The sequence below is a fragment of the Quercus suber genome, unplaced genomic scaffold (assembly GCF_002906115.3).
Source record: "Quercus suber isolate HL8 unplaced genomic scaffold, Cork oak 2.0 scaffold_57, whole genome shotgun sequence".
In the NCBI taxonomy this organism is placed as follows: domain Eukaryota; kingdom Viridiplantae; phylum Streptophyta; class Magnoliopsida; order Fagales; family Fagaceae; genus Quercus; species Quercus suber.
The window spans coordinates 933,552-946,294 of NW_027069522.1; the positions used below are offsets into that span (position 1 = coordinate 933,552).

Genomic DNA, 12,743 nt, shown 5'->3' on the forward strand with positions numbered 1-12,743 from the left:
ATTATTTAGTTTTCCATCTGGGTTTTTCGCCTTTTGGCTTTTGTATTGCTGAATTGTTATTAATCTTGTTTTGTTTTTATTTTCCTTTTGTTTCGCAGGGTTGCTAGGAACAAAACCCAAAAGTTTCTATTCCTTTTGTTTTTGGTTTCATAGCTGGTGAGAGAATGTTAATTTAATATACTTGAACTATTAATCTTTTATATACTACTTATTTCAATTTGGTTTCCTTTTCTTTATTTTTTCTGGCTGGATTTTTTTTGTATTGCCGTTTGGTAACCATCATTTTTAATTTTATTTTGTTGTTGGTTTCCTTTTGTACAGTAGTATAAAATAGTGTTGATCTATACTTTCTATGGTTATGTATTAATTTTTTTAGGAATAATATATTGGCCCACATGAATCGATACAGAGATGTTTACAATGGATCATGATATAGGAATAATATACTAAAATGATCATTTGTGTAGTTTCTAATATACTTCTAACTTTATTATTATTATGAGATAATTTTTGCTTCTTTCAATCTTTGGAAGTTCCAGCTCTTGAATTTTGAACTTTTTTATTTTTTTTATTTTTATTTATGGGTAAGCTATTTTTTTATTTATTAATTTTTTTGATTAATATGGGTAAGCTATTGTTATATACGTGCATCTAATAGGTCATAAATCAATATCACATTCCATAATACTCCAGAGAAAGTTGGTGATCTAAACTTTTCCCCCAAGTTTTTTTTTAAAGGGAAGCTTATAATCTTTGGGGTCAAATCCCAAAATGTTATTAAATTTTGATTAGAAGATCTTTCTTTTTATGTTTGGGTTCCATCTAGTACAGCCCCTGCTGGGCACTTTAGAGCTGTTTGAAATTTCATTATTTTCTGTGACAAGTGACAGCTGCATTTCAATATGTAGATTTGGTACTCGGCCAATTGGAAGTTCCAACATGACTATTAGTTTAACTAGCATTTCATGGTGTTTCCACCAGAAACATACATGGTTTAATTCCCTTTTCCCACGATTATCGAATTATAAAAATAAAAAATGTTCCAGCAACCTTGTGAAGCTTTCTTTGTAATTAAATTATAGTTGCACCTATGCCTTTGAGATTCCAAAACCATGATTATTCTGTATCTCAAGAGTCAAGAAGCAGAGGGATTTTTAAACAAAGGAGTCAAGAAGCCTTTTTTTTTTCCTTATAAATTGCCACTCAAAAGGGTATTGAGTTTGTTGAAGATTAGGCACAAAGGGATTTGTTACATCATCTTTTGCAAGTATAAAAAATTAAACATGACCAATAGCAAGGGGAGAGGTATCTGCTTCAATATTGGCTGCCCCAATCTCCCACCTTTTTTTGCCTCCAATCGCTTTGAAAATCTGAATGGCCGGATTGTCAGCCTCTCATCTTTTGTTAAAAAAATCGTTTTATGGTATATGAGGTAATGGTATATAAATAATTCCCTGCCAAAAAAACCTGAATGGCCGGATTGTCAGCCTCTCATCTTTTGTTAAAAAAATCGTTTTATGGTATATGAGGTATATGAGGTAATGGTATATCAATACACAGCCTCTCATCCTGTGTATTCAGTATTCATCACTTGTTATGGTATATGAGGTAATGGAAGGGTGACATATCAATAAGCCCCTGCAAAAAAGGAAAAGAAATGGTTAGCTTCTCTTATTTATGCTCTTAATCAAGAAAAGAGAGAATGGCCAAAAAAAAAAAAAAAAATCTTGGAGTGGAGGATCACCAGTAAAAACATGGGTTCATTGACTATCATCTAATCCAAGGGAAGGTCCAACTTTAACTGGTTTTAAACTTTTTAGAACTCGTCGTCCATACTCAATTGCCAAAACAATGAGACCAAAAAGGTATAACAGGAAAATATTCAGTCTTGATAGAATGTAAAGCACGATAGAGATATTGCTTCCTCCCTCTGTGTTTATTCTGATTAATGTCACCCTTGGCCCTATCCACCCTGCAGGGAAAAAAAAAAAAGGCAACATGTATCAACACATGATTTCAAAATAGAATGTAGAATTTTATACTGCATATGTGATTTGGTTATTGTTAGTTTGTTACTTATGATTTAAGTAACAGCAGTGTTTTGGTTAGTAGTTAGATTTATCAAAAGTTGTTCAACTAGTCTATTGAGGTTAATTTTATGAGATACAACAACAAAAAGTCTCATTTTATGAAAATGTTACTTATTAATAGCCCAACATTCAATATCATAAAACATAGCTCGTCTTATTTCAACTTGGTTACACCCTAAAGCTATGATGGATAAGCTCTTATTATGGTATACACCAAGCAATAACCCTGGTTAGCAGTTGAGCTAGTTTTATCACAGCATACTGAAATCTAGAATTATGGTTATAGTTAAGAAATTCCGGTGCAGTGAATTTCCTGACATTAGGTTATATTTCCAGATCACTTTATCCACAATATTGATATGCAATGGCTGTAGGGCTAAAACTAGAATGTACTTCTAACTTTCTAAGTGCTATAAGGAATTATTGGGCACTCCTACAGCACTATACTTCCTATTTACATGCATATCTGTCCTACTCCTATCTGTGAACTCACATGCAATGCCCTATTTTATGTAAGTAGGGATTGTGGTGCTCTGATAGTATTGGATAATGACTCCTGAGCTATAGCTAAAGGTCATGATGTCAATCCAATCAAAGGAAGAAAGAGAGGCTTTTGTCTTCAATGTGGAATAGTTACCAGACTTTTTCTTTGGCAAATTAGTCCATTCATTAGGATTGATGCTGACTTCTAATGCCTTGATTAATTCAAGAATTGCTTGATTGACCTGAAATTTAAGGGAAAAGAAAAGTTTTTAGGTTCTGTTATCCTTGTAAACTATGGTCCAATCAAGTCACGGTCATAGATTTCAAGAAGCAATAATAATAATAATATTTATTATTATTATTATTATTAATAAGCACCAATAATTTAAATCCTTTCGTCTTAGATTTTCACCATGACATAATCCAATGAGCTGCTTTATTGTAATCAAATCAATTATAGATGAAAAATGTACCTCTTCGGTCCTCTCATGGCTCACTAGATGACCTCCATGAAGTTCTATCATTCTAGCAACAGGATGCAGCTTCTCTGCAAGTCTCCTTGCATAATATATTTGAGCAATTATATCATGCCTACACATTCACAAACAAAGTCTTGAGTGGAAATCCTGAATCAATGAAATTAAATGGTAAAATGTTCTAAAATTTATCCTTTCTGAAGCTTTAAAAATTGAGTTTGCAAGATATGCTTATTACTCATTGTACAAAAGAATATAATCTTGATACATATCACAGAACATAACAACTATGCTCAAGTGCAATAAGAAATAGAGTTGAGAAAAGATTTTGTGACCAAGCACTGTTTAATTAATACAGAAAATATGCCTGCACACCTACCATGAATGACTGAAACAAGAAATCCAGCTGAACAGATCAATTCAATTTCTGTTCGTGTCATTTTATGGGTCCAGCAAGCATTAAGTTGACTCTCAAAACCATAGTTAGACTGCATTCCAGTTGCTGATATACCTTTTACATATTCCTGCAGCACACAGGTTGCAGGTCAAGTTAGGGACATCTTAATGTAAAGTCTATGAACAATTAATTGAGAATGATTTTCCGTTAATAGAAAATCCAATTCTATGTTTAACCTCAATACTTCTAGGTGATGTTTTCAAAAAATTACAACAAATAGTTAAAGGAATGCAATTGAGAAGTGATAAGCTTTTAACATTTCTTACTTGATATAAGATTGCTCTTCTGCGAAATTGTACAAGTTAACCACGAAAAGAATGGAAGTGTATTTCTAGTTTAGAATAAGTGAAAATAAACCAGTGCAAAAAAAATTGTAAACAAATATCAAGATTATCTTCCACTAAATGTTCAAATAAAACAGTTTTTTTCACCAGTTGAACATCCAAATACAAAAACAGCAAAACTCTGGACAGAACTGAGAGCATCTTTTACCTCTGAGTACTGGGTGTCCAAGTCAACAACTGCCTGTTGCTCAGGAGATTTGGCCCGTAAGAAACGGATTGCAACGGATAAGGTTTTTAGATCAAGCTGCAAGAAACAAAATAATTTGAGCATCTTTTTGAGGAATAAGTTACTTGCAAAATTAAGTTACCGAACATAATAAATTTATATCGTTGAGAATTTTACAATAATTTATCGCTACAATAATTTATATAGTTTTCTTATTAGAACATAAGAAAACTATGAACATCAAACAGAGCAAGGGGGAAAATGTCCCCAGGTAAGTCTTCAACCCAAACCTAAAGTTCTAGCCCAACCCGAGATTTCTTTGCCAAAGCATCGGCAACCTTATTACAATTTCGTTTCACATGGTAGTAGTGATCCAGGCAATCAATGGTGGACTGTCAAGCCCTTCGGTGTAAAGATTAATTTGTCAAATATATATGAACCGAAACTCAAACAAAAAAATAATAGCATAAACCCACAAAGTTTAGAGAAATAATATAAACCCATATCAGCGTTAATCATATGTAAAGAGAGAACCTGAAGATTGTGGGTGGTTCTGCCGATTTAGAATGGCAGAAAAGAAGTGCCGCTGAGTCGTACGGGAAGAGTTGAAGCGCTAAACAAGAGAGAGGTGCCGACGAGTTGGATTGGATGAGAAGAAGCGCCGCCGATTTGAGGTTGTGGGTGTGCGGCTACGGCTGTTTGGTTCTTGTATGGTTTTAGGTGTGGTTTGAGGATTTTGTTTAGAGAGGCAAACTGAGACAGAGCAAGCAGAGGTCAGAGAAGCAAACGTGAGAGAGAGTTTTGATGAATGTTATAGTTTTTGGTATATATCTAAAACCTGTTTAACCGGTAATCAAAACTATTAAAATTAGGTCAATGGTAAAGATTAAAATAGTACTAAGGGTACGTTTGGTATATTGAATGAGAATTACAGCAGGAATTGTAATTTTTATTACTAGTAATAAAATGTGTTGTAATGTAATAACTAAACATATTCATTAGTTTGGTTGTAAGTTATAATATTAGAATGAAACTTAACATTTATTTTAGAAAATATCTTACTCATACAATTATATTTCCTTAAAAATTGTTATTTTTAAATTTAAGAAAGATAAGTGTTATTTTTTATAATTTTTTATTTTTATAATTATTAGATGTATATGGAAGGTTTATTTATTTAGAAATATATTAAGTTTTGAAATTTATGCACTTATTAAGGAATAGCTAATACAACATTTTAAAGATGAATAGTTATTCCTCATTTTGAAGAATAACTATTCATAAGGAATGACTATTCCTTGTAATAAAAATATAACCAAACTAAAGAATAATTAAACCATAGGAATAACTATTACATTACAGCACTTATTACAGTCTTCCAAACATGCCATAAATAAAGGATTCAGATTTAGGGGGTACCGTATCCCCTTTTCTTTGGGGATATGGTAGAACGACCCGTGAACCATATATATAACTTTTTCTTTTTTGAGAATGAACAATATTTATAACTTTAGTGTTCGTGGTCACGAAGTCTATTAATTTGTAATTTGGTATAAACATATTTGAGAATATATATACCACAAGAAAAGCACGTTGAGATTGTGCCCTCTATGTATGAGTTAGAGACTTTTTTTTTTGGGTTAAAAATAAACACACACATAAGGGAGAGGAAAATGAGTTCTAACACAAAAGTACACCACAATTCTACTCAAAAGCTATGATAACTTTTAAGGGAAGTTTGAAACATTAAAATTGAACCATGTTTAACCTAATTAGGTCGCTGGCAGTTAGACATGTGTTGACCAATGAGAATGCTCCTTTAATGTGTTTGCAACATTTAGAAATTTTGCAACATAATGACAAGCAACATCTTTCATGATGACTCCACTGTTTCAAAAACTGGGCCGAACTGACCAGTTTAATCGATTGAACTGGGATCCAGACACAGAACTTATACATTAAAAATTGGGAAAATGCGATTGAACCATGAAAACTGAAAACCGAAAACCCCAACTGGTAAAAATAGGAACTAAACCCATTTTTGGTTCTTTTACCATTCCATTTTTTAAACCATGAATGCCTCCCATTTCTTATTCCTATTAATTTTTATATGAGAAGGTCCAAAGGAAAAATTGATAAAGAATCATTTTCTCTAATTTTACTAAATTTCATCTAACCCACTATTGACATTTTAGCTTGCCACCTAGACAAGTGTTAATTCTTTTGTCAAACTGGTACGCAAGGCTCACTCCATATATTTTGGGACCTAAGGTAAGAATTAAATTTAGACTTTTTATATATATAGATATCAATTAAATAATAATTGTTTTATATTATAAAATATATTCTACTTGCTTTTTAAGATTCAAAACTATTAATTAAATTTTTGTATTCAAGTTATATAACATCTCTTCTAAACCGATAATATTTTTAATTCACTTAATATTTCTTAAGATGTTATGTTTATTAACAAGTAATTAGATATATATTTATTTGATTTTTTTCACAAATTTGATTTTTTTATTTAGTTAACAACTAGAATATTATTATTATTATTATTAAAGCAACACCTATACTACTATCAATAAAAAATGTGATCTTCTATCTAACAAAAAAAAACAAAAAAAAAAAAACAAAAATCAAAAAATGAATTGTAGACGTGACCACCTATAATATAATTGTTTTATGAATATTAAAAAAAGTGAATGATAGTCAAAATAATGAATATGGCTGGTGTAAAAGCTTAAAACTAAGATAAGAGTGACTGAATAACTCCTTTATCTAGATAAAACGATGGTTACTTTCTCTGTCTCCTACCACTAAGACAAAGGGTCAAATAAACATAGAGTAAAGTTAGTTTTCACCTATACAAACAAGCAGGCAAAGAGAGAGAGAGAGAGAGAGAGAGAGAGAGAGAGAGAGAGAGGTTTTTAACAGAAATTTGAAGCAGAGTCAGACAGTCAAACTTGAAAGGAGCGGAGAACAAGGTCCAACGTAAGAAACTTTTTTTAAAAAAAATTACTGTTTATGCTTTAAATGAAGAGTGGGAAAATTTCTAGCAATATGTGCCCAAAAAAATGTGGTTTGAGAATTTTTGTTTTTATCTACCGATTTCAATTTTGATTTATCAAGAGAAATATATATTGAGTGATTTTCTGACTTTTGCATGTGAAAGACTGAATTTTACACTCTAGAATGTGTCACCAATAATTAAGGAAAAAAAAATTATTAGGGGTAGCTATAACATTCTTTGACAAGTCATTTGGGTTAGTGATAGAAGTTGTAATAGTTTTAACATTTTCATTTTCATTTTCATTTTCAAAAAAGGTTTTTGTTAACGGGTGCTGTTTGGCACCCGTTAAAATTGATTTTTTTATTAATAAAGTAATGTTACTTTTTCGGGAGTAGAAAAAAGCATGGTAAAGCAGCAATTAAAGTGTTAGTAGAGCGTACAAAATCGCACATTTTACATGACCGAAATACCCTTTAAAAGTTCTTCCAACTTCCTTTCCTTTATTAACATTTTTCAACTTGGTGGGTCCAAACTTAAAATCTAATTTCAGTAAAGAAGAGGCAGTAAAAATTATAAAAGTAGCTCTATTATGCACTAATCCACCACCAACACTTCGGCCTTCCATGTCTGCTGTGGTAAGCATGCTTGAAGGCCAAACTGCTGTTCATTAGTTGATCATGGATCCAAGTATTTATGGTGATGATTTGAGATTTAAGGCCCTAAGAGAATACTGCAAAATATATGTGTTTCATAAAGCTTCTTGTATATTCTTGTCAACTTAAGAAAATTTAAGAAAATAAGCTGTGAAATTGTCCATTTACATGATCAAAACATTTGATATGGCAGTTCATGCACTGCTTCTGTGGCTTATCCTTCTAAAAGTGTCGTCTTTTTTTTTTTTTAAAGTAAAATCTAAAAGTGCTATCTTGTTACTAACTCTAAGGTCAAAGTGGAAGTCACATACAAAATTACATAAAGTTTGGCATTACAACGTTCAACCAATCACGTTGGTTCTACCTCATTGAATTTATAACTATGGAAGTACAATTGACACTGTTATTTGATAACATCCATGCTTTCTGGGTTGATGGATGTTTTCCTTTGTATGCTTCTGAGAAGTTTGAGCAAAAGAAAAATGTCCTCTGCTGCATGGGGGTTGCTCATTCATACGGCAATAGTTTTAGTCAACAAGTAGCTAGTGATGGTAGTGCGTGCCCCTTTAGAGGTCCCTATTCCAATAAACGTTGTTAGAATAGAAATACCTGAGAACTACTTGTTTTTTTTTTTTTTTTGGTTTCCTAAAAAGGTAAAATATGAAATGATTATGAGATCCATTTGGAATCCCAATCTCAGAAATCTATTCAATTTTGAGGTCTTGTAAGCTCAAACTCTAAATTTGGTTACCAAATCACTGTTTTTACCTTCATACTAATAAGTGAGTCTAAACAAAGTGACAATAATCAATGTATTAAGATTGCTAATTCTAAAAATTTGCTCCTTAATTTTTATGGGTAGAAACATCCAAGATTGTTTCAACCATACAAACCCAAAAGGAATTTCTTCAACATGGCATAGGTTGATTAAAAAGGGAAAAAGATCGAATCAATGAGTTATTATGATTTAGATTAAAGCTTGATTGATTTAGATTAATGCATGATTTAAATGTAAATGTAGTTTCAGTTTGTTCCCATCAATAGGTAATTAATCTTTTTGCTTGATTGCCTTAAACTACTCAACATCCCACAGTTATAGTCATAAGCCACTTCCCACTTCCAAGGAAATAATTCTCTATTTCACAGACTTCACTTCATCTACCTGATTATTGAAAATGACCATAACCAATCTATTCATTCTTCTTTTTTCTTTTTCTTTTTAAGAATCACAGAATGCATTATAAGAAGCTAATTTTCTTGGAATGGTTCTCAGTATTCCAAGGATTTCTTCAGTACTCTAAGGTTTCGTTTGGATAGAACTTATTTTACTAAAATTGAAAACTGAAAACACTGTAATAAAATAATTTTTAAATATATGAATAGTGACGTGGGACCTATTTTTAATGAAAAAATTGCTAAAAGTTGGAATTTGTAGAATCCGTGAACAGTGCATAAGTGCACTGTTCATAAATGTTGCGGCTGAACAAACAAAAAAAAAAAAAAAACGAAAGAACAAATGCAGACGGAGCTTTTAGCCCAATCCAAACACATTCTAAGCATATAAGTTGTTTTGAAATCTTGAATTACAAAAAACTCACAGATATGAAGAAAATAAAACTACTAAGTAGGTTCAAGAAAGAACAAATGCAGACGGAGCTTTTAGCCCAATCCAAACACATTCTAAGCATATAAGTTGTTTTGAAATCTTGAATTACAAAAAACTCACAGATATGAAGAAAATAAAACTACTAAGTAGGTTCAAGAAATTAAAATTGGTTCTCCCCATCACAAAAAGATAATAAACTTTCACTGTTTCAAGAAACCAAAATACATAGAAAGGGAAACAAAACCAAATACATATAAAGCAAAATACTATGTTAACACGAAAGCATAGCAATTATTTAAAATAACAAGCAAACACCCTAATCATTATATGTACCGATCTTGTCCATGATCTTAGCAACAACTTCTTTGGACTTTTTAAGCAGCTCTATACTCTTGCTTATTTTCTGTCGCTTTGAAGCAACTGCAGGCGACTCCTCGAGCATCCTTTCAATCCCACCACCAGGTCCCATCAACTCATTAACAATCTCTGCTTCAAACTCTTTGTTCACCAAGTTCCCAATACTGAGCAGTAAATGTAGAGCCATGCAGTCAACCAATCTCTTTAACACAATCTTCCAATAAGCTGTCATTCTCATCTTCAAATCAAAAGCCTGTTGTAGAACATGAGAATATTTCTCTAGATGACTAACTTCAATCTCACCGAAACCTTCAAGCTTTATTATTGAAGGACAATCTACATTAGTCAAGACGTACTTCATGAACGCATCTTGTTGAACCATTAATTCATTCCAATCAGATAAGTACTCTGGATTACAAGTATAATCCGTCTGCTTCTGCATTTCAACGATTTCCATGACCCAGTTGATAGAGCGCTCTTTCATCTTGGCTATAAGATTATGTCCAGCGCGCCTGAAAGATAGCTGAAGCTGGTAATTGTGTTCAGAGTGGTGCATCACGACAGAAATAACAATTTCCTCAACATAACTCCAGACCATCTCAGCAAAAATAGTTGGAATGCTAGATATGCCTTTCACCCTTTTCTGTAGGATAGTAAGGAAGGCAGCGCGGGGAAGAAAATTCGGCAGTCCAATACCCTTGGTTTCCTCCAAAACCATAATCTCCTCCATCAAAAAATTCTCTGCAGGGTCACTTTCAGCATGCTTGTGAAGTTCATCGGAGAATTGGTTGAACATTTCAACCAACCGAGCAGTGCAATGCATGTTTTGCTCATCTGGGTATTCATCAAATTCTCCTCTCACAAGAATTTTCCGTAATGATTCTTTGGCCATTCCAATAATCTGCATGAAAGCTGTCATTGCCTCAGTAGGAGATGACATCTTCTGGGGCATTCTTTTCGTTTCAGCAATGTTCAAGCTCAACTTGTCATTAATGCTCTTCACAATAGCAGGTAAATTTCTCGCTATACTAGCTGCTTGAATTTTCACCAGCTTTTCTGCCAGAACAGGAATCCCCACAATTGATTTATCAATCTTGGAAAGCAAAGGATGTGATTCAAAAAGTCTAGCCTCTTCCACTCGCGCCTCTTCATAAGATTCTTCTCCTATCCGATTCCTAACGCAGACATAGCCAAGCCCAATATTGACATCATCAGCAGTAACCTTCTCAAGAAGGCCTTCAGGAGACTTGTCAGACATAGTAACAACAGCAAGAGTCCGTTCACCAGTCTTGTCCACCATCTGTGACATCCTGATAGATTCACAAGTAGTGAAATCCACTGTTGCAGAAAGAACATTGAGTATAATACTCTCTTCAGGAGTGATATACTCCATGATAATATCTTTTATCTGGTCATAGATGTTTTCAGGCTGACCATGGACTGGCACTCTAGTAATTCCAGGAAGATCAACCATAGTTAAATCAGGCACACCATTTTTTCTCACCACCAATGTCAAAGGAGCGTTGGAAATCTCCTTCCCGGACCCGGCAATCTCCTCTGTGGCATGATTTATAGCCTCAGAAACATGTTCTTCATCGGTTTGAACAACTTTACCATTAAACTCCAAGGAAAGATCAGGTTCAGGAGTTGGCTGGTGCATGAGCCTCATTATGAGAGGCACCCTTGTGCAAATTCCCTGGCCACGGGGCAGGTTGATACCGGCAAGTGATTCAAGAACACTTGACTTTCCTGAGGACTGGTCCCCAACCACGACAATGGTGGGGAGATGAATGCCTTCTCTTGTGATCATAAGGTGACGGAGGCTGTCAACTGTGTCGAGGAGTGGGCGAATACGATCATTGTAGGATGAAATGATGGGTGCATCTTGGTCTTGGACTGCTTGAGCTACTACAAGTGAGCTTTCTTCTCCCATGTTTTTTTCTTTTTTTGGTAGGAAATACTCAGAACTTTTATTCAATACGTTGTAAAGAAGATTCATCACTTGCACACACATGTGCCACTTGACTGGGACACTCTTCCAGCCATACAACCAAGTTCTCAACATTTTGAGCATGCTGAGCTAACAAGTGGGCAGGGACCTTTTAATATGTAGAAAATCAAACGTCCTGAAGCTCTGGGCTTTCCGCAGCACGCCTTGGATGATGTTCTTCTCCAATGTTTTAATAGAAAGGAGCAAAACTTAGAGCAAAAATGCAAGAGAGCTGGAGAGAGATATACTGTATGCGTTATGGAGAAAAATGGTATGTGATGCATAAGAGTGAACTAGGATGGAGTATTTTTTAGACTGGTCTCATTCATTAAAAGATGGGGAAAGTAAAGAAATGTGGGGTCTTAATTACCTTCTTCATGTGGAAAGAGTGAAGTGAATGTCTGCTAGACCACGGTGACTTAGAAACTTGGTTTAGAAGTTTTAGAGCTTGTTTGATAAGAGATTTTTAGTATAATTATTTAAGTGTTGTAGAAATATATGTGAGTTAAAAAGTATTGTGAAAATATATATTTTAGTGTTTAAACACTGAAAATTGTTGTTTAAACAACATTACCAAACATTCCCTTAAACATTAAATTACCTAATTCCTTCCAAGAGCATATTGAATATACATTGTATGAAACCCACGGCGGAAATCGTGTTTTGAAACATAATTTTAGTTAAGATTGTGAAATCATAGAGTGTGTTTAGATACCGCTTATTTTATTGAAACTGAAAAATTATTGCTGAAAGTACTATAAATAAATGTAAAAGTTAGTTGAAATAGTACAGTAAAGTCCATGAATATTGCCAAAAAGTGCAATGGTGCCCATGAATAACAGCAAAAATAAACTAAATAGTGAAATAATTTTATTTTTTCATCTGCATCCAAACATACACATAGAATCCGTTTGGATAGAACTTATTTTGCTGAAACTGAAAACTGAAAATACTGTAACAAAATAATTTTTAAATGTATAAATAATGCCGTGGGACCTATTTTTAATGAAAAAGTTGCTGAAAAATGAAGTTTGTGAGTCCATAAACAGTGCACGGATGCACTGTTCGTGGAGGACTTGGTCAAAAGTTGCGGTTACTGTTCATGAAT

At 33.4% G+C, this 12,743-nt stretch overlaps 1 protein-coding gene and 1 long non-coding RNA gene across 2 annotated transcripts; both read right to left on the reverse strand.

The window, feature by feature from the left end:
* Positions 1-1,051: 1,051 nt before the first annotated feature.
* LOC112025426 (uncharacterized) lies at positions 1,052-4,813 on the reverse strand. The gene is made up of 7 exons (XR_010628590.1): positions 4,551-4,813; positions 3,999-4,094; positions 3,429-3,573; positions 3,047-3,164; positions 2,728-2,815; positions 1,745-1,972; positions 1,052-1,638 (listed from the first exon to the last, which is right to left on the reverse strand). It is a non-coding gene; the product is annotated as an uncharacterized LOC112025426 (long non-coding RNA).
* Positions 4,814-9,511: 4,698 nt separating this feature from the next.
* On the reverse strand, positions 9,512-11,948 carry LOC112025427 (dynamin-related protein 4C). The gene has a single exon (XM_024058100.2). The coding sequence runs from the start codon at positions 11,717-11,719 to the stop codon at positions 9,605-9,607; it is 2,115 nt and encodes a 704-aa protein (XP_023913868.2). The 5' UTR covers positions 11,720-11,948; the 3' UTR covers positions 9,512-9,604.
* Between the last annotated feature and the right edge of the window lie 795 nt (positions 11,949-12,743).

Coding starts and splice junctions, on each gene's coding strand:
- LOC112025427 (XM_024058100.2), bottom strand. CDS start 11,719: ATGCTCAAAATGTTGAGAACTTGGTTGTATGGCTGGAAGAGTGTCCCA.